This window comes from Acromyrmex echinatior, chromosome 15, assembly GCF_024713525.1.
Source record: "Acromyrmex echinatior isolate Ae372 chromosome 15, ASM2471352v2, whole genome shotgun sequence".
Classification (NCBI taxonomy): domain Eukaryota; kingdom Metazoa; phylum Arthropoda; class Insecta; order Hymenoptera; family Formicidae; genus Acromyrmex; species Acromyrmex echinatior.
The window spans coordinates 3,865,114-3,887,903 of NC_141866.1; the positions used below are offsets into that span (position 1 = coordinate 3,865,114).

The 22,790-nt window shown below is 31.3% G+C and overlaps 2 protein-coding genes and 1 long non-coding RNA gene across 4 annotated transcripts; 2 read left to right on the forward strand and 1 right to left on the reverse strand.

The window, feature by feature from the left end:
• Nucleotides 1–1,521: 1,521 nt before the first annotated feature.
• LOC105145045 (peptidoglycan-recognition protein LC) lies at nt 1,522–7,600 on the forward strand. Its single transcript, XM_011054361.2, has 4 exons — nt 1,522–2,350; nt 4,442–5,051; nt 6,581–6,730; nt 7,036–7,600. Exons 2-4 carry the CDS (start codon nt 4,451–4,453, stop codon nt 7,548–7,550), a joined length of 1,266 nt encoding a protein of 421 aa, XP_011052663.1. The 5' UTR covers nt 1,522–2,350; nt 4,442–4,450; the 3' UTR covers nt 7,551–7,600.
• LOC147907207 (uncharacterized) lies at nt 5,068–10,762 on the reverse strand. Its single transcript, XR_015547536.1, has 2 exons — nt 10,088–10,762; nt 5,068–6,740 (listed from the first exon to the last, which is right to left on the reverse strand). It is a non-coding gene; the product is annotated as an uncharacterized LOC147907207 (long non-coding RNA).
• Nucleotides 10,763–10,821: 59 nt separating this feature from the next.
• On the forward strand, nt 10,822–18,363 carry LOC105145046 (TBP-associated factor 4). Of its 2 annotated transcripts, none has more exons than XM_087413740.1 (10): nt 10,822–12,070; nt 12,435–12,713; nt 14,609–14,725; nt 14,898–15,230; nt 15,443–15,619; nt 15,899–16,164; nt 16,323–16,489; nt 16,579–16,709; nt 16,916–17,098; nt 17,233–18,363. In XM_087413740.1, the coding sequence occupies exons 1-10, from the start codon at nt 11,054–11,056 to the stop codon at nt 17,500–17,502; spliced, it is 2,940 nt and encodes a 979-aa protein (XP_087269866.1). In that variant the 5' UTR covers nt 10,822–11,053; the 3' UTR covers nt 17,503–18,363. The 2 variants fall into 2 exon arrangements, with proteins under 2 accessions (XP_087269866.1, XP_087269867.1); XM_087413741.1 differs by having other exon boundaries at nt 12,435–12,650.
• The last annotated feature ends 4,427 nt before the right edge of the window (nt 18,364–22,790 follow it).

Consider the following 22,790-nt stretch of genomic DNA (forward strand, 5'->3'; position numbering starts at 1 on the left):
AGCGATAAGATTTATGTGTCATTTCTACTTTTTTAATCTCCCTTTTCTATAATTGTTAACTGTTGTAAATTTATTTTTAGTTTCATCTTTATCAAATCTTCAGTAAATGCTAATATCAATATACTACTTTCGAAATCTATAATTCCAAGAAACGACTTTATTTGTGCTTCACAGTTATTTTCGTGATCAAATATATTTTCAGAAACTGCTGAGAAGTGAATATTTATTTTGTGTAGTACATAATACATTTACATGAATTTTTAATAAAATACAATTTTTATTTAAAGTTTCTTTAGTCATATATATATATATATATACATACATATATATATATATATATATATATATATATAGTTATACATGTGTAAATATTAAATACAAATAAATTTTAATCGCAGCTCAATAGCATTTAGACTGAAAACCAATAAATACCATAAATCTTGCATTTTTTATATAATTAACTATTTTATAAGCAAATAATACGGTTATATTATATATCTGTCTTTTTAAAATATTTAACAAAAGTATTTTAATTTCTAAAATCGATTCTCCCGAAATAATTTAATCTACGTTTTCGATTTATTTTCTGGTTATATTATAATTTTTGTCATCTTTTTATATATTAATTAAATTATAATAATTAACGATGTGTTAAACGTGTTTAACTCGACGCTAATTATGATATGTTTTTATCTTATTAACAAGTGCAACAACAAGAAGGAAGATATTCTGATTGAAGAATTATCATTTTATATATATATTCACACGTGTTTATCATATACATACATATGTATTTTTATTGATGTTGCAAAACCATTATCAGCACATTTTAATCACATGCTTTCATTTATTATCAATTCGCTGTAATTTATATCGAATATTTATGTAGGATTAATATTTTCTATTATTCAATATATATATAATATATATATATTTATATAAAGATATCGATATATATATCGATATCTTTATGTAAATATATTCACTTCAGTTTGCAATCACATTTTATCCAGAAAAATCTGATATATTATCTGCAGGTTGAAGTGCTATTAGATTTTGCAGAGATATGAAAAAGCTTAAAACGTTATCTTTCGAAATTTAGTTGTAAGATATACACACGCAATACTATTATTTTAATTCCAAATAGAAAAAAATACGCTGTTTCTCCTAATTCGTGACAATATAATTGTATACGATGTGTACACAATATCTCCATAATAATCCGATATACATAATTCTCCACAATATCTCTATAATAATCCGATATATATAATTCTCCACAACATAATTAGTGCGAAACGCACTCATCTTTTATTTTTAATCGCAAAAAATTACAATATAAACATAGATATTTTGTATATGCTATTAATTTGATAGAAATCTTCGATCATCAAAAGAAAGATACATTAAATCATTATTTGGCTCCACGAAAAAGACTAAAGTTATGTCATGACGTTATCGCATATACATGCATATTGGTGCTGTATCGTTAAGAGAAAGAGGCAAAGAGTGGGGCCAACAATTTCCGAGTATGTCTGACGTCTGACAACGCGACAGCAGTCCATTTCGTATCAGAATGAACGGAGATAATACCGCCATTACGGATACTGGATAATTGATTCCGTCGGTAGTTTGTTTGCCAACGAGTACTTGACAAGTGGCTTGCTGCTTCTAAAATCTATTCTTTTCGATAAAAAAAAAACGACCGTCGCGTGCATTTTGAAATATATATACAGGAAATATCACATTATATTTACGATAGTTTTGTTATAAAATACGCAGTGCAGTTTGTAGTGACGTAGATTCAGTGAAAATACTGTGCGATATGGTAGTGTCATTCGCGTATCATCACAGGAATCTATACTGGTGTTATTGTTCGAATTAAATACGGGAATATTATACAAAAAGGAATATCGTGAACGTTGTACCAATTCTCTGCTTTTCTTTCCTCATTTTGTTAATTCTTGCGAATGAGCGCTCTTTATGATTCCACCTCCATCGTGTGTCGTCCTTCGACAGTCGTGTGGCGTCATCGCTGAAGCCAGTATCTGTCTGACTAGTCTGACAGTGTCGTAGGATCAACAAAGATAACTGATAGTGACCAGTTGAATCGAGTCTTGTCTTGTTTGGATTATATATATTTTGTTTCTGCGGATCAGTGCATTTTTCAATAGCAAGTGGAGTCAACGAAGTGGTGGAGTCGAAAACTGTTGGGGACCAGTTTGAATAAAATTTTCCTTTCCGAGAAAACATTTTCCATGGTGACGGCATCATGTCGTCATAGATTATTGTTGGTGGATTTAGTGTTGGCAAAGTGACCGCCGCCAACACAAAAGATGATTTGTGCGAGGTAATCTTAGTATGAGTCAGTTAATCCTTAATTTAGCGCATAATGCGGATTGTTGCCGACCGGCTACACTGATTTGGGACATTGAGTTGGGATTTTCCTCGGGATTTTCTGATCAAGCTTACTATTTGTTTTTTATTTTACCGAGTTTAATAAAATAGTTACACTTTACTTTTAATAAAATAAGATTCCTTATATTAAAACAATTAACAAATTATAAATACGACGTGAACGATTATTTATAGATTATTATTTATAGAGGTTTGTTTTAGATCAATCGAAATAAACGCGTAATTATTACAGCGCCAATTCCTAAAGGCCAATTTGTAATTTGTTAATTGTTTTAATAAAATACTTTAGATATGTTCTCTTCCATTCACGATGAACTTTGTTTCTACAGTTAATGTATAATTTTTCAAAACAAGATATGAAATTATTAGGTCTGTTCTTTTTAGCTGAACTTTTTGTATGGTTTATCTTTTTTCTTTTTTTTTCAATACGGAGAGAAAAAGAAAGATAAACCATGTAAAAAGTTCAGCTAAAAAGAACAGACCTATTATCTATTATAATCGAAGATTAAATAATTTTACCTGAGCAAGAGTTACCATGTTAATTAGACACTTGCCATTGTGATATAGATAAGTAATTGATCAATCAGATTTGAGCGTAACTTATATTCTGCAATAAAATATATTTTAAACGATAAAGATATGATATTACGACGTTTAGTCCACGTTCCTTCACCGTGTTAGTATAATCAATGTTCATAATTTGCTTACGAAGTAATCAATTCGTTATAGATGTTTTGTACGCCTCATCGTTTTTTAATTTGCCGTTCGCTTTTATTATACATACTTTATCTGAAACACATCTCATTGTGATTAGCGTGAATCTCCATCATCTGTAGAAACAGAGTTAAATAAATATATTATTAATATTTATACAAGATAATATAATTTTACTGAAACATTTACGTATTAATCGCGACGTATTTTTAAAATAACGATTACGATAAAAAATTCGATATCAAAAGATATTGACGTACATTAGTATGACTACACAGTATATATTCGCAAAAACGTGTTCGTGTTAAAAAAAACACGCTCGTGATGACACCATGACTCATCAGAATATGATATCTCATACATTCCAGCAATATTACAAGCTTCTGTGCTGTATGAGATTATTTATTTACTAAATCTTTATAATGAATGAAAATATTTAATGTAGGTATGCATCTAATCGACGATTAAATATAAATATTCGTAAAATTAAAATTTATAAGTGCGATTTCTATCTCGTATGCAGCATGTATAATATTGGATCCTTGTTTCATTAACAGCTAACGAAGTTTAAATAAATTTATCAAATACTAGATTTTCTTTTTAATCTGTTTATTTAAATTTCTTATCAATATTATTTACACTGTACTTTAATTGTACTTTAATTTGCGAAGTTTCGATCTAATTTTGTTTATTCTCCACTAATCGCGTTTTATAATTTACATAATTTTCTTGCTTGAAGTATTCTATTGCTGTATGAAACAAAGACCCAGCAGACACATCCGGTAGTGTTGATTAGAAATGAGTTATTACATTCCTCAATGATTTTAATCAATCATATGAATTGCCAGTTTCGACATTAGTCAATTTTAAGCATAATTCAAATTATTCTGTTTTTTTCAAATTTTACAAGAATTGGAAAACACAATGTTTTCAATTAAATAAAATTACAAAGCCTGATGAAAAATTTTGAATTTGAATATTTTGAACATGAATAACTAAGATGAATCATTTTTAAGATAAAAATCCTTTTCGCAAACTGTTAAAAAAAAATCCTATATTAACATAAAATCATATTTTCTTTGTGCTATATCTCAATCTGATTTTTTTCTTATACGAGAAGAGAGAAAAATTAAACTATTAAACAGCACATTTATATTCTAATACAGAAATGAAAGGATCATAAAAAACAAATTTGACAAATTTATCTAAAAATAACTATAATTATTTCTCCATAAGCGCATTCTGCTACATGTGACGTTTAGCATTTTAAAACATATTCGATGTACAAAAAGATGAATTTTCCGCGTAGCGCATTGGTATGGTGACATTGGTACAACAGCAGCAGCCAACGCTCGACGGTCATCAGTGTCAAAAAGATCAGGACCACGTGGTGAACGATGGTGCTGTTGTGTCTGCCGAGAATCACGCAATCGACAAGTTTCACGGCGAAGCTGCGCACTCGGCGAGAGAAACCGCGGTCGTCGCTCCGGGCAATGGTAGTGTTGGAGATTCCTCTACGCAGTGCAGTGACGTAGACGACGATGAGGAAGAGGAGACGGACGTCGAAGAAGGCGGCAGCTGGATTACGAATCTGCCGGTATCCTCGACTATCGTTCAGCAACATCAAGCGGTTGCCACTACAAACGGCGATGTCGTCCTACCGAATGCCGATCCGTCGAATTTTGGTGATGTTTGTGTGAAAAACTCAACGAATGTGCATCTAGGTAACAAGATCTTCTACAAGAGTCCGGTTACCATAAAGCAGTTCGTTTATACGAATCCCACTCCCATCCAGGATGCGGATAAATTCGACGCCAACTGCGCCTCCGACGTTAACAACGTCTCGGATTTGTCGACGAATAAGGACAATAGAGCCGCCAACGGACCCATTTTTCCGCAAAATACTGAATTAGTTAAGGGTAATAATCAATTAGATTGTTTAGATTCGTTGTTTTTAATTTATTCTATCGTCTTTCCTTTCCGGAGCACAGATAAATACGAAATCATTAGGTAATTGAAAAGGATAAGTTTTGTTTTTAGATTTAAAATAACAGGATAATTTTATGTAAGAAATTACGCGATTTTCGCACACAATAAATTCAATTACAATGTAAATATGTTTTAAATATTTTTTGATATCATTGCAACAAGTATTTTAGTAATAAATATCTAAATAATATTAAATCGAAAAAATCAATATTCGCCTTAAAAATGTTCAATTTATATATCAATATAGAACTTAACGCATAATTACTTGTGAATTGATTTTAGAAGTAATACATCGATGAACTTCAAACATTGTAAGATAACGGTTTAGTAATGTCTTATAATAAATTCAATTGGACGTACTTAGCACACTCATGCATATTAAAATCGTTACACACAAATTAACGTAAAGATGTATCTAATATAAATGTAAAAACAGGTTAAACTGTGAAGTTCTTAGTACATTTTAATGTGTTGTTAAGTAAAATATTTGTTTTATATCCGATTAATTTATAGATAAAAAACTAATTTAATTCTTAATGTATATTATAATAAACTAGTTTATTATAATATACAGTTTTTTTAAAGATCTAATAAACGTTGCTCGCGTTTTTTGATCTTTCTAATTTTTGTAATCTCGAGCTAAATATTTTACGTATTTTAATTTATTTGCATTTTATTTTTACACTGATTAGATTAAATTAGTGTACAATTTTAATATGCATCAGTGCGCACTAATATGCATCCAATCGAATTCGCTATTATTTTATTGTTAGAGATATTATTTGATGTCACTTTGCTATGACGTGATCGATATAGCTTCATCTGATAGACTCAAAGACGTTATCAAATCAAATTCTCTTTTCATATGTAACATTAAAATGTGTACCGATAGTTATTTGAAATAATGTATACATATAATTGCATACACATATATAAATAAAGATAAATATCGTATTTTCATTACCAATTAGGTGAATCTAATAAGAATCAATGACATATGATATCATATATATCCATCTCAAAGTACTTTGATAGTTTTTTTGAAGCATACGAAGTATAATAATCAATCAAGCTGCAACAATTTTTAAAAACCATCTTAATGATATAACAAATATCATTAATTCTTTTGACTAATGGTTTTAACTGTCACAACTATGCCAGAATATAAGCGAGTTTCAATATTGTAATATTAATATATTAAATTGAAATTTGTTCTTACACTTTTAATTATTATAAGAATTAAAGTTTTACATGACTGTGAAAAGAGTGTAGAGTAACAGAAGAGTGACATCAAACAAGAATTATAAAACACGAAAGATTTAATGCAATTATACACCTCTCGCTAAACACGCGCTTTCCAGCGTAATGATCATGTAATTTTATCCAACGCTACGTAGCTCATAAACTTGTTCTAATAATCGTTCTAAATAATACAGCACTTTATAATTATATATTCTAGTGACGCAATGGCTTTGGACGTGGAGATGTGCGACTTTATTATGCGTTCTAGCTTTAATACTTCTAACTACTATAGTGGTCACATCTGTATATTTCATTCATCATCCGGACGCACCGGTCTTCCCGCAGATTCCAGATTCATCAGTCGAGGGTAATTTCATCTGGAAATTTTGCAAGCATATAAGAACAAACATTATTTTAGCGTGATTACAAAATTTAAATGTGTATCTGCGTTCTATATTTATTCTAATCTGTAAAAAGCGTGCCTGTGTTTGCATGAATCGCATATTAAAATATTTTGTATTTCCATATACTTTGCATAGTAATATTCTAGATTTCATTGCAAAAACTGGCGTAATTGTCTGATTAAGATTGTTACATTTGATATCAAATTAAAGAGTTTTTAATTAATGTATCTGCATCTTGAACGATACATTTTATTTTCCTAATTTTCAGGTGTAACTTCGGTACGCTTTGTCGAGAGAAATGAATGGGGTGCGCAGCCGCCCTTGGAACCCCTTAGAAAAATGAAGCTGCCAGTACCATATGTAATTATTAGTCACACCGCAACGGACTTCTGTAGTACGCAATCAGAGTGTACATTTCACGTGAGATTTGCTCAGACTTTTCATATAGAATCTAGAAACTGGTCGGATATCGCCTACAATTTTCTTGTCGGAGGCGACGGTCTCGCATATGTTGGTAGAAGCTGGGACTATGTTGGTGCTCATGCCTTCAATTTCAACAACAAGAGTATCGGTATTTCCTTTATTGGTACATTCATTTCGATTGTACCACCGAAATCGCAATTACAAGCTGCGCAAAAAATTATAGAGATCGGCGTCAAAGCCGGGAAAATTTCACCAGACTATAAACTATTAGGTCACCGACAAGTGTCAACAACTGTGAGTCCAGGAGACGCTTTATATAATGAAATTAAAAAGTGGCCTCATTGGTCACCTAAGCCTTAACTCAATTGTTTGGAAGTTTAAATCGTGAATAAAATACAATTTTGAAAATATTTACATTATTATTTTTTTTAAATATGTAGTTATGCATTTGTCTATTTTTTCAGCTAAACTTTTTACATCATTCAGTTTTTCTTTTTTTTTTTCATGAAAAGAAAATATGAATCGTGCAAGAGATTGTCTGTAAAGAACAGATAATAATTCCGAGTTTAGATAACAGTTGACTGAAAATATCTACGAGTCTACTACTTACACTGTCACAAACTGCTTCAAAAGTAAATCTTTTTGAAACACATAATTCAGTCTTTACAGACTTATAGTATAAATAAGTTCAATTATTGTAATGTGAGCCAATTAATGAAAGAAAAGAAATGTATATATATATATATATATATATTAAAGATACAAAAAAACATTGCACTGATCAAACTTCATAACAAAATTAACACATTGGTGGTTAAATAAATTTGTTAAAATTAAAAATCATTTTAGAAATAATATGTACAGATATTAAACAAAATATAGAAAATGTTATAATAAAATAAAATTGAAAAGTAGTCCATTTTCAAGTATCTAATAAGGAAGAAACATATTAGAATATTCCAGCAATATTGCAGTAACGTCGTAATATTACTGGAATATTATTAGGATGTTCCAGAATGTTTCTTGCTTACTTGCATACATATTTATACATTCATTGATTTATTAATATGTCAAAACACTAGATTATTCAATTCATTTGTTTACGTAAAGAAATGAAGATGCCAATAGGTTTGTTTTCTGTTTCTGCATTAGCTGCATTAATTCAAAAAGTGTACATACATGGAAGCGTTTTTGTTCTCAAAATGGTATCAGCGACGCTGGTTTTTGTTTCAACAGAATTCAGTGCACGAATTCACTGAACCAGCTACAAGATCTGGAGTACAAGTACTAATGTATGTACGAGTACAGTTCAGGCACAGAATAAAAACAGACTTGTAAAACAAATAGTGCGAGAGTTTACGAGTAATAAAACAATAAAAATATATAAATAATGATAGTAAAGTCTACATACGAAAATATTTTGTGCCATTATTATCTTCAATGAAGAAATTCTTAATGGTGGAATTTCATTAATACTTTTATTTTCATGTGAATTTCTAATATTTTCATGTAAACAATATGGAACATTTTTATCTTGCACTAGAACGTTTTTTACTCGTCAATTCTGAATTATACTAGTTCAGTTCACTTTTAGTGCAGTCTTCATGCAAGAATAGAAAACAAATCTAATGTGACAATTAATATATATATATATATATATTTTATAGTATGCTAAATTTAACAATTACATCCATTTAAAAATCCATTTGAATCTTAAAAAACTTGTATATATTATAAAAAAATATATTGTATATATTTAACGAGTCTCTAATTTTTTTAAATAAAGAAATATGTACATGTCCTGCTTTTGCTCATTTTTTTCCACTCTTCCAGCATTATTTTATTTTTATTCGTTCCGCATTACTATAATAATTTTATTGTAACCCTTGTAGAAAAGTATTACTGAGCACTAGGAGTATTTTGAGCAGTGGTAGGTAAGATCTCTTAAAATTTATCTAGATACAGATACAGGTATATGTACGAAAATTTATTTAAAAATGCAGATATAGATACACATAATAAGATGTATATAGATATAGATATCAGATATTATACTTTGAAAGTATCTTCAAATCATTTAAAATAGAAGCCATAACGCATAGTGCACAAGAGAATCAACCAATCAGAATCCTTTCTTTCCTTTTATTTCAAAAGAGGAATTTTTTGAAGAATTCAAGTGGACTGTAGCAATCGTAGTCAAGAACATAATAGGCCTTTTTAGCTGAACTTTTGCTGAAATTTTTTTTTCTTTCTTCCTTTTTTCTTCAGGAGAAAAGAAGAAAAGAAAGATGAACTACAAAAGTTCAGCCAAAAAGAACAGGCTTAGTGTAAATATATATAAAGGTGAAAAGCATTGTGTATAATTGCGACAGCATATTGAAAATCATATTTGTACTTAAATGCACTTTTCTGAGTATCACAGCGCTGGAATACTGGAACAGCCAATCAAAATTGCGTTAAAAATTATGCCCAAATCATTCTCCTACTGCAGCGTATCTATAGGAGCGCTTCACCTTATAATGTATAATATATTTACATCATGGCTACGAATGAGTGTACATATTGTATATTCACTGACTAAAAGGTTACAACACTTTTTTTTAATGGTTTTGGAATGTAGTCTGCTCATCGAGCGATTGGTTCTTACTTATGGATCCGTAAATAAAAACCAATCGCTCGCTGAGTAGGTTGCATTTTGAAAATCATAGAAAAAAAATCTGTTACAAACTTTTAGTCGGTGAGTGTACATTAGTTGTCCACATCGCTAATTGGCTAATTTAAAATAATCTCATTGGTGAAACAACGAAAAATTACTAGGAATCGGTAAGTTGCGTATACAATTGGACTGTGCAAGTGCGCCGCTTTCGTCAAGAACATTAAAATGGAGTTTGACTAACCAAAATGCGAGGGACGAAGGCTGGCTTCTTGGTCCCGATTGGTCGCATGCTCTGTAAGACCGGAATTGTGATGACACAAATTAACATAAGCATCGTTTTATCCTTCTTGACATTCAGAGAGTGACAAAGATAGAACGACACTTGTTCGACTTGTCATCAAATGGAAAGCACCCAAATTTTTCAAGCCTGATGATTGGCTATAGAGATTCAAGGATCTTTCTGGTTTGCACACATTTGTACGACAAATGGTATCGACGCAATAGTCGATCAGCTTTCATCACGTATCATCGTTTCCGGTTTTCCATAGAAAATCGAAGGATCGCGAAGTTTTGCTCGCGCATCGCGTCCTCCACGTTTTCCCGCGAAGCCACGCACGTGTTTTTCGAGGCGTAGCCGCACCGGCGATCAAAATCATCACGGGAAGGGGGGACGAGACGCGAGGAAACAATTTTGAAACGCATTTTTTTTTCTTTCAAGAGAATACAGGAAAAATCTTTATAGGTTTCCGATTTTTCTTTACGTACGAAATTACGTGAAAGAGCGAGGATTGATAGTGTACAGCCATGCGGCGGGTATCGACGCGTGCGGTATGTGTGCGTAAACGGCGCGTCGATTGCGCCTTTCGAAGATGGCCATTTTGGCGGGTGACGTGTTGCGTGCGCGCTGCCGAGCGGCCATAACACGTATTCACGGCGTGAACGACGTGCACGTCACTCCGTCGTTATGATAAGTCTGCGGTTACGTGTACGCGACCGTCATGGACACCTAGGACCAAATCAACGTCATGGAATGTCGAGGAAACTTGATCGACGAATGTACCGGTTAGACCGTGGACTCACAGTCGCACTCGTCGCGTACGATTGCTAGAACACGCTAGAAGGGCGAGGGAGAGGGGGCAAGGCACTATGGGAGCAATTTGCGACAGGCGCATGCGCAGATCAGTTTACAGTTGGAGCTTGAAAGAAAATGGCGTCAGCTAAGTTTCTGGAGGAAGCTCTGAGCACGGATGTCGATGAATCCGCAGTGAACGCGATAGTGGGCTCCCTCGAGACGCAGCTTGTTACGTCCACGCCGACTGTCGCCGGCCATCAAGCGAGTTCCGCATCGGTCAGCCAGCAGAATCACCAGGTGAACAGCGCTATTTCCAACGGGGGCACCATCACCGCGGTACAGCCACAGAAACATGGGGTTTCGAACGGCGGCGGTGCGACTACCGTGAATAGTCTAATGACTCAGGAGGTCACCAAGTCGATTACTACCAGCACTCTGCTGCCTGTGAACGTGGTTACCTCGAACACAGTGGCGCCACAGGTCATCACCACGCAGCAGCAGCCGCCGCCGCAGGTACAGCCACAGCAGCAGCAGCAGCACACACAACCGCCAGGAATATCTCCCGCTACCTATATCAATCAAGTGACGACTAATCAGGTGTCCAGTAATCAGACTACACATTTACCAAGTTTGACCAAGACGCACGAACCAGTGAAGCTTATCTATCCCACAGTCGGACAAGTTATTGCCACTACGGGGGTGGCAAATGCTAATAATAAGCTCTCCTTTCCCGCTCAAACTGTCGGGCAGTTAGCAAACGGTACTTTAGGTATAACGTCGCAGGCAGTGCTGCAGACTACAGCGAACGTTGTTACCAATGTTGGCTCTGTTAGCCAGGCGGGGAGCCAAACAGTGACTGCAGTGAATAAGCCAACAGGGGCAGCTTTAGTGATTAAGACAAGTGTAGCGCCTGGCATGGTTTCCGTTCCAATGTCTGTACCAGTCTCTGTGGCTGGCAATACAGTCAGCACAGCGTTACAGGCTAAGGGTGGGGTTACTTCGACGATAGTACCCAGTAATGTTCAAATCCTTAATGTAAATACGATGCGTCCTGCAACGCCGGTAGCGGGACAGCAAGCTAATAAACAAGTTACGCCAAGAGTGGTGATTGGACAACACCAATTGGTTGGAGCTAGAGCTGGAGGTCCAGGGGTAAGACGTTCCATTTAGCATTTGTTACGATAAATGATAAAGTTTCTCTTCTCTTTAATTTACATACATTTGTATAGTGTGTACAGAAGTGTATTGGAATTTATCTTGGCAATTTTATCTGTATTTGGATTTCTATATCTATGTGAAATATATTTTTGTTAAACTAATTTTGTATTTAAAATGTTATTGAGTTGTATTTAAAATGTTTTAAATATATAGAATTTTAGTACTCATATTGCTTTTTTTCTACTATTAATTTATATAATTAATTGTTCAAAGAACTTTTTATTTATTTATAATAGAAGATAAACTGTAAGAAAATATTCTGATAATATAATTAATGATTATTATCTTCAATTTTTAGATAACGTTACAGGCACTTCACAGCCTTCAAGCTGGTGCTCAAGGTCATCTGTTATTAAAAACAGAAAATGGACAGTATCAGTTATTAAGGGTGGGTCCAGCTCCAACTGCGGGTACTCCCACTGGTACTGCTGTTACACCGAATAGTATAACTGGCAATGCAGTAGTTGCTGCACCATCTCCAGGCACTACGTACCGCCTAACTTCAGTGCCGACTGTAAGTAGGCTGAATACTCAGTTCACTGGCCCACCACTCGCCACCCTAAGAAAATCTGTTCAGGTGACGCACTTTTATACCTCTTACAAGACTCGTTGTAGTGCTACTGTAGATATTTATTAGTTTGTGATTTTGTTTTCTGTGGAATGATGTTATCAGTAAGCCAATATATTTTATGTTTACTGTTTGTCCACACTAAATTTAATTACGACATAAAACTTTTACTATTAATTTATTTATTGATTGTTTGCAAACATTTTGTGCATTATATACTTAAAAGGCACAGTATATTATAATTTTTATAAATATTCTACATGCAAATTCTTTTCTGAATGCAATAGTTTTATGAGCAATTTTGTTATTGTCATCTTTAGTATCTATTTTTGTCTACATTTATTCCACATTTCATTGTAAAAATTTAACATAATTGATAACATCTCAATATTAGCTTATTTTTTGGGATGCATTTCTCTAGTAGTACGTCTAAGTTTTATGAAGTAAATGCGTTAAAGTTCAATGTCTATCCAATTTAATTGCATGAATTATTGGTTAAAGGTGTTACGTAGAAACTGCTATGTTAGATAAAAGATAAATTATTTTAAGAAAGAATATAATTGAGGACATCTATATATCTTTTATATTTACCCTTTATTCTATATTCTTATACATATATTTTTTTAAATTTTATTTTTCTTCCTAATGTTACAGTACAAGCATGTGATTTTCAAAATTTTTATGAATCTATTTTTCATAAGCCTATTTTTTAATTGGTATTAAGAAATAACAGTAAAACAAAAAAATTTTTTTTCATCTATCTTTCTCTATCTCTACTATTATATTATATTATATTATATATTGAATAATGATGGTATATAATAGTATAATTTGGTTAAAAAATTGGCATATTGCACAATTACTTTCAAAAAGGTTTTTATACATATTCTTATATATTCTTACATAATTTCTAATCGAAATTAGATAAAACTTGATATAATATTGTGTGAATTATTAAAGTAAAACAATCAATGAATATTGGTATATGTTTATTTTAATAATAAATTTTATAATATGTCTACACATAATTACAAAAAATTGCAAAATATGAGTCTGTACAAGGTACAAGTGCGTCTAAAAATATTTTAATGTTATATATATATATATATATATATGTATATATATATATATGTATATATATATATACACACACACACATATACACACATATATATATATATATATATGTGTGTGTGTGTAGTAATTAATTATAAGTATGAATATTGCTGTTATATGTCTTGAAGTCAAATTACTTATTAATGCAAATTATTGATTTATATAAAATATATTAAAAATAATGTATTAAAACTTATGATTATGATTATCTGCAATAGCCAGCGAGTTAAAACTTTGATAGGACTATTCTAAATCTTGGCATGCATGTCAGAAAAATAGATGCAATTTATCACGAATGTAGTAATATAGAATTTTTAAAAGTTCTAGTTGCATGCAAATTATGAAGATAGTAATTTTATATATTTTTACCTTATAAATTTTTGAAATTTTAACAAATATCCCTTTTTTATTTGTTTATATTTGTGATTTTAAATGTAATACATAAAATTAATCAATTTTATTTGAGTGTTATTTCAAAATTTCATTAATTATATTAATTACATTGTTAATGTTAAGCAGGAAAACTATTATAAGTGTAAATATGTGTCACAAATTCTCAATGCTTCACTTTACCTTATATTGCAAAATTTATTTTAAATATGACTATATTTTAAAATTAAGTTTATTCTTTTATTTACATTTATTATTTTTGCATGTAAGTTTTATTAACTATTCATTTAACATGAATGTAACATGAACATAAATTTTTATATAATATTTTATGGTTTATATATAATTTTAACATTTCAACGACATTAATGTATTGTAAAAATATTACATTGCTACAGACTGTTGCTCCTACTATTACTACATCTACTACAACCCCAGGAACAGTGACTACTGCACCTACAACTACTTCTACACCAACGGCTACCACTGTTCAAACAGCTCAAACTTCTACACCGGTATATTTCATCTCTATTAAGCTGAAATCCTTACAAATTACAAATTAGTAGCAATGTCTATTTTATTTGAAAAGTTTCATATAAAATTACATTTTATAGACTAAAATGATTTAATTTTATATGCTATTTGTAAAATAATTTGTAAAATAATTATGTCTCTTTTTTCTTTTAGCGTCAAACTACTGATAATACCAAAGAAAAGTGCCGTAAATTCTTAGCAAACTTATTAGAGTTATCTAGTCGAGAGCCTAAAGCAGTGGAACGCAATGTTCGAACTTTGATACAAGAACTGATTGATACTAAGGTCGAGCCAGAAGAATTTTGTGACAGACTTGAAAAATTATTAAATGCTTCACCACAACCATGTCTCATTGGATTTTTGAAGAAAAGTTTGCCTCTTTTACGGCAATCACTCGTCACGAAAGAATTGGTCATAGAGGGAATAAAGCCTCCTCCAGCCAATGTCGTTTTTTCTATAGCATCGGCTGTTGTTCCAACTATTACGGTAAAATAATTTTTGTATATGATATATGAAAAATAGAGTGAATATTAATTCATTTTTTGTATATAACAATAATAGCATAAGTATTATATAATATTAATAATATAATAATAATATATTAATAGTATAATAAAAATTAATTGTATACAAATAATATATTGTTATAAGATTATCACATCATTTTCTAACTTGTAATTATATATTGTATATTGTAGCAATCACAATACAGACCTGCAGTAGCAGTGGCAGCGGCAGCAACCGTTCCAGTAACAGCAACTGCAACAGCAACAACACAAGTGAGAGTAATGACACCGCTTCCAACAGCAGTAACGACAGCAACAGTAGTTACAACAACAGTTCCACGACCTGTTCAAACTATTCCACAGAGGCTGGTAAGATTTCGATTTATCGTTTAGAAACATTAATATATTTATTATATATATATATATATATATATTATATATATTTATATAGATAAACAATAATTAATTTGTAAAACAATTCTAAGTAAGATATATTTATTAATCTTTTCTTAATTAAATGGGACACTTAGTATAATAGTATAGGAATAATTATGAGGAATTGTTTTAATAACATTAAAGTATGCGGTTTTTTTGTAATTTTTTACGAGTGCAATTTTTACGTGTACAATAACAATTACATCGTTTTAGGTTCGACCAGTAACGACGGTGGTTCGGAGCCCTACTGCAGCATATACAGTAAAATCGACAGTAGCAACAACTGGAATTCGCCCCACTGCCCCTGTTGTGCAAAAACCACCTATAATTACAACCACAGTTGTAAAACCAATCACTACTACGCAAGGAAAAACACTCAATACCACCACTACTGTTAATAAAGCCGTAGTGCCTTCTCTTGTTCAAAAACCGGCTGCGAAAGAGAAAGAGAAAAAGACGTTTTCATCAGCAGGATATACGTAAGTTTTATTGCCTAAGGGTGCTGTAAATAATTCATTATTGTGAGCAAATTAACAAATGAACGGAGATACGAGAAATATGAAGTTAATGCATACCACAATTATTATAAACTTGCAACATGTGATGTGATTTATTATATATTTATTATATTATATAGGGCGGATGATGACATAAATGATGTAGCAGCTATGGGTGGTGTTAATCTTGCGGAGGAATCTCAAAGAATACTCGGTTCTACAGAATTTGTTGGTACCCAGATACGATCTTGTAAAGATGAAGTATTTTTGCACATGACGTCATTACAACAAAGAATTAAACAAATTGGTAATTTAATTCCATTCTTTTTAGCATGACTGATCTTTACTGATAGAATAATATATAAGTTAATTCTAACAACGATATATATTTTATAGCATCCAGTCATGGATTGGAAGAACCCAATCAAGAAGTAGCAGCATTAATTTCGCACGCTGTTCAAGAAAGGTTAAAGAATTTAGTAGAAAAGTTAGCAGTCATCACAGAACATAGGATAGATCTTATAAAGGTAAAATTCATAGAGATCTTAAAATTTATGGAGAGAGAGAGGAACGTTATTTATTTTAAATGTTTGTATTTCTATTTATACAGATATTACTATTTATACAGATATAATTCGTAGATATCAATCTATTAATTAAAATTTTTTAAAATATTAGTGGATATTTTAGCGGGTTCTCTTTTTCGTTTTTATAATATTCTATCTGATTACAGGTCGATCCTAGATATGAAGTAACACAAGATGTAAGAGGACAATTAAAATTTTTGGAAGATCTAGATAGAATCGAACGTAGAAAACACGAAGAACAAGAACGAGAATTACTTTTACGTGCTGCAAAGAGTCGTGCAAAAACAGAAGATCCCAAGCAAGCAGAATTAAAAGCTAAGGCCAAAGAGGTAATATATAAATATTTACATTTCTGCATTCTATTATAAATTATGTTACGTAAATTCTAATTTTTTTCTAATAGTTTCTGTGAAGTTTATCTTTACATAATTTATTTAAAATGAATTTTTTAAAAATATTTTAGATGCAACGCGTAGAGATGGAACAATTAAGAACAAGGGATGCGAATATAACAGCTTTGCAAGCAATTGGTCCTCGTAAGAAGCCTAAACTCGATACGGCAGGATCGACCAATAGCACTCCTAGCGCAAATGCATCAGTGAGCGGATTAAATAGGCAAATGCCTATGAGACCACGTTTGAAGAGAGTGAATTTCAGGGATTTGATATTTCTTCTCGAACAAGAGAAAGAAACATGTAGAAGCACAACACTTTATAAATCATACTTGAAGTGATGCACTGTGAAGGGCAGGAACTTTAGTGACCCGCCCAAAATTTGGCGCTCTATCTGCATGGTCTTGTATGAGCTGGCCTCGATGGATCGTGCGACGTTATTTTACGTTGCAATGTATAGTAAGTTATTGGAAATTGCATATTATTGCAATGAAAATTATTGGGAATTAGCTTGGGAGTCTGCGTATATTCAAGGTAAAATTGTTTCCATCATGTCGATACTAAGCTTCCCTATTGTAAATGACTGAACATTTTTTAACTGTAGCATACGTTTTTTAAATGTAATATAATAGATCGCTCTTTATTTTTCAACACAAAATCGCATCGATGAAAAGAGTAATGTGTATGAGCACATGTCTCGTGATTAGTCTCTACGTAGTCCTTTCGTGGTGTGTGTGTGAGAGAGAGAAAGAAAAAAAGAGAAAAAAATCATGTATGTGTGACCATAGAAATATTGTTACATGAATGTGTGAATGTACATTAAATGAATGAATGTCTTGTCACTATGTGTAGGTTCGCTGCATTGTAATACTTGACCTATACTTTTGGACACTGTAGCGTTAGTGTAAAATAAGCAGGTTTTGTTATAATAGTAAATCGTATTTTTGCAAACTATAATGTAATAATAATACCGCGAGCACACTGTCCAAAAAGTATGGAATAATTTGTACAATATCTTACACATAATTACTAAATAGTGATAATTTCAATGTTGGTACAACAGAATATAGCTACTCTCCACCGGAAGTTGGAATTGTTATCAGTATATTATGTTGTATATTGCAATCAACATTTTCAGTGTTTATAAAAAAAATTAGCTGTTACGTTTTTTATTAAAGAAATATTTACAAAACTAAGAATAACCAATATTTTTTTGATTGATGTTAATTTAATTATTTATATTTCCTTCTCGGAATTTTGGTGCGGATTCTGCTAATAATGAACTTTTGCAGAAATACTTTGCATAATAAATTAAAACAAATTCAAAGCGAGTACCTGATTTACATGTAAAAAAGTAGCCACAAATGTACGTGGTGCCTGAGATCATAGAGAACAATGCTTATAAAATATCTATTTTTTTGATTCTTTCGTGATGTCGGTTTATATTATATTATTTATATGTCTGTATTTTTTTCGACGGTCAAGAAAGTTATATATATTAGTCATAATTAATGTTTTATACACATAAAACATATGATTAATCTTTGTAGCTTTACATCATATTGTTTGCAACGTAATGTGAAACTATTTGTGCAATACAAGCACATTTTTAGTAGATATTTTTCCCTTGTATCACAATTGTTTTACAGCTCTCATGTTAATCTTTCATATATTTTGATAATACCTTTATTAAAATATTTTACTTCATGTTGCTTTAATTATCAATTTTTGATATAACAGTTTATATCATCAAGATTTATATTACAGTAAAAAGAAATCTCACGTACTTTCGAGTACTGCCAATCTTTGAAATGCCTCTTATGAAATAGTATAATGTCGCCTTTATTACTAATCCATACATAAGTGTTGATTGAATTATTTGGTATAAGATATATATTGTTATATGGAATATGTTTATGTATTCTATGCTCAAAGTCGAGAGAAAATAATTTATATCAACATTTAATATTTAGCAATTTCTGTGCTTCCAATTTGAATAGAAGAGCACAATAAAATAACATTTCTATTATAATATATTCCGACGTATGATGACGTTTCTTAGCTTTCAGGTATCAATAAACAGAATGGAGAATGAACGCGTGTAATAGTCACAATTGTTAATTATTGTTACACGCAACAATTGGTTTAATTGGTCAACGGTTTCACGTAGAAAAGACTGAACAAATATAATGTGTAAAGAAGATAAGTTTGGACATATGAATTGTAATGTATTATAGCACAAAACTTATGTGTAATTGGAAAAATATCGTTATGTAGAATTTCATACATCTGAAGCGTTAATATGGGAGGGATAATCGGAGGCGACATAATTTACGTACGTATTTGTATAAGTACTTCAATTACTTTTTTTTCTGTCATTACAATTGATTTGATCATTTTTGAGAAAACTATTGCGATTGAGCAGCATTTACATATGCTAAAATTTAAACTAAAAATAATACCCACCTGATCTATCTAATTAATATTCAAACAATCTGTCGTGACAGAAATGGCAATGTGTATACCTTGTGTAAATAAGTCGTTTTTAATAATTGCATACTTTATTTGGGAAGCGTTTGAAATCATTATGTACCAATTTTTGCTGAGCACATCGCGTATAGAAATCCTCACTTAGCTATATTGTCCTCTTTGCAATTATTATAACGTTTTTTACAAATTCGAAGTAAAACATAAAACGTGCATAAATCGTAATGTTCTCTTTACTGCCAGTAGGTGGAATATTAATTAATATATCTATAAATAGAGAAGAAGATTATGAAAAGATAACAGTACATTACAATTTTGGTACATTATGATATTTTTATAAATTGTACTGGGTAAGCAGAGTAAGCGTGAGATAATAAAATATAAGAAAACAAATCTCGTCGAAATGCAAATCACATTTCTTTATTTTTTAGTGTGATATTATCTTTAGTTCTATAATGTATTAAAGTGATTATTAAAAATAGAATTTTCCTTTTTATATTTTTTATATTACAGAAATATTTATGTTGAATATTTTTTGGAAAGAGCAAACGTTTAATGATAAATATAACCGTAGGATTTTAGCCAAGTTAATGATATTCTAATTTGCGTCAAACAAATCTTTAATTTTTTTTATGAGCTTTTAAATATTTTTGAAGTTTTTTTTCAACAATGACTATTTATGCACAAATGCGAATTTTGATATTTATGATATTGGAACATATCTGGCGCGAGTATATATCTGTAGTTTATATTATTTCTTTTTGAACATATCCATTTTGGAACTTTACGCGTTTCCAAGTTTAAATAATGAACGATTTATCTCCAATGTTATAATGTTAGCCTAGGTCATTAGCCTATTACGCAATAATCTTCAAAATTTTTATTAACTCTCTCAGAGTAGATAGTACCATCACTTCACAAAACATTTCTCTCTTTCTATGATATTTTGATCTAAACTAAATAGGAGAGAACAAATGTATGCGAGATGATAATGATAGTTACTTCTTTAATATAAAGTGTAAAAAAGAATCCGATGTAATTTTATTACATACAATTTATATATAAATGTATATATATTATTGATCGTAAAAAAGAATTTTAAATAAAAAGATAATTAAAGGTAATAATTATAAATGAAAAGATTAGAGAATAAGTTTTAGAAGAGATGGTAAAAATTTCTCGCATTTATATACACTTTTCCTGATGTTCACTCAAAACAATTTTCTTTTCAACTTATGTAAATTAGTCTACATTTATTGTATCATTAATTTGTTATATCTATTAATTTAAGTTCTTGAAAGCTCTTGAAAACTTTTCTTCATGTGTAACTGAAGTCGAATTAATTTTGCAAAAACGAGAGAACGAGATGAAGATGAAAGTAGTACGTGATAGAATAAAGTGTAAGATGTTTTGCAAAGTATTGGCTGCAGACTTTTTTAAGTGGATCAATGACGATGGAAGTTGAGGATATCTTTGAATTTCATATCTATCTAAAAAGCCTGTTTTTCACGTAGCCTGTGGCTTCGTGTTGTGTATATTGGAAAACTCGGTATTAAGATGGCCAGGGCGATCCAGAAATGGAATATAATCAGTTCAACAAGGGAGAGAGAGAGAGAGACATCGAGAGAGACGAGACGCAGAGAAACAGAGGAAGAGAGAAGAGTGAAAGAGCGAGCAAGAGAAAGACAGAGAGAGAAGAACATTTCACCGGATGGATTCGAGGGATGACAGCCCTAGGCTAGTGAAACCCTCGGGCGACTCGGATATTGAGTTCATAGTAACCATGGAGACGGGGCCCGAGGGCACGACGTTTGTGCGCTTTATCCCTTATTCCCGCTGTTATGTGATCAACGCGGTCCCAATGAGTCTCTTACTTTGCCTCTCACGTACATGCTTCATTCTTGCTTAGCTGCGTCAAACTGATCAAGCTATATATATTTCCTAAATTTTTTTTAGTGAATTTTCTCTATTTCTATTTTAGATTTTCTACAGTATAAAATAATAACGGTAGTTATATTAAAATATTGATACAATATTACGCTTTAGTATGCTTAACGTTACGTGCAGTCAATTCTTTTAAATAAATATTTTTTAATTTATGAAAAGTTTTCGATGCATCTCCTTATCGTTTTCTCTTGCTCTTTTTTTTTGAATAAGGCAGCAGAAAAATAATTTTTTTATGATTACGCTTTATCATGTTTTTTTCCGCTCTTTTCCCGAAATGGTCAGTCTTTTACGAAATTATTCAATTCCTGACTTTTGGGTGAGATCCAGGAACTGTAGGATTGTCGTCGCACATTCTTGAACAGGGTTCCGGTTGATCGTCTAGACACCGTAAACCAAATGCAATTTCACCAGGAATTTCATGTGGAATTTGTGGTCCCTCGTCGTTGCCAGACGTAAGCATGCGTTACCAGATCTTTGAATAGAGCTTGACGAGAAGACAGCCCTATTTAGAGGTTTGATGAGAAAACTCGATATTGCTTGTAGCATTGTAATCTTGTGCCATTACGCTGAAACGCACGATAGTCATTACGGCGAACGAATGTTTAATAATATATGTCTATCTATATAAAATAATATAATAACGATAATATAATAACGATACTTATTAAAACTAATTACGTTAATTCACGCCACACATTTGAAATTACAAGCCAGTTGATATATCCTTAATGATAAATTCTGTTTATTTTTGCCAAGATACGAATTTCTTATATTCATTTCTACCAATGCAGATTAACTTTAATCTCAGCTTTTTTTTTATTTGTTTCTAATTTTAAGAAATTCGAAGAATAAGAAAGAAATAAAAGAGTAAATTAGCGAGTTAATTAAAGTTAAACCTTATTGATAAAAGTGGATATTATTTTTGGAGAACAGTTTGTTCTCCAAATATAAAAAAAGTCGATTTATTTTTTTATACTTCATTTATTACTATTTTTTTTTACAAATACTTGAATTAGATTCGCTAATCGCCTTTTGAATTTTGCGCCAGATGTAATTTGAACGTAATCTGTTTGCCACCTTCACGCCGAACGCGTAGAAGAAATACACGGATCAAATCAAATCGAGTAGTTCAATTAACAACAAGTCATCATTCCTTGATAATATTGATAATATATTTAATAATACATAATTCCTA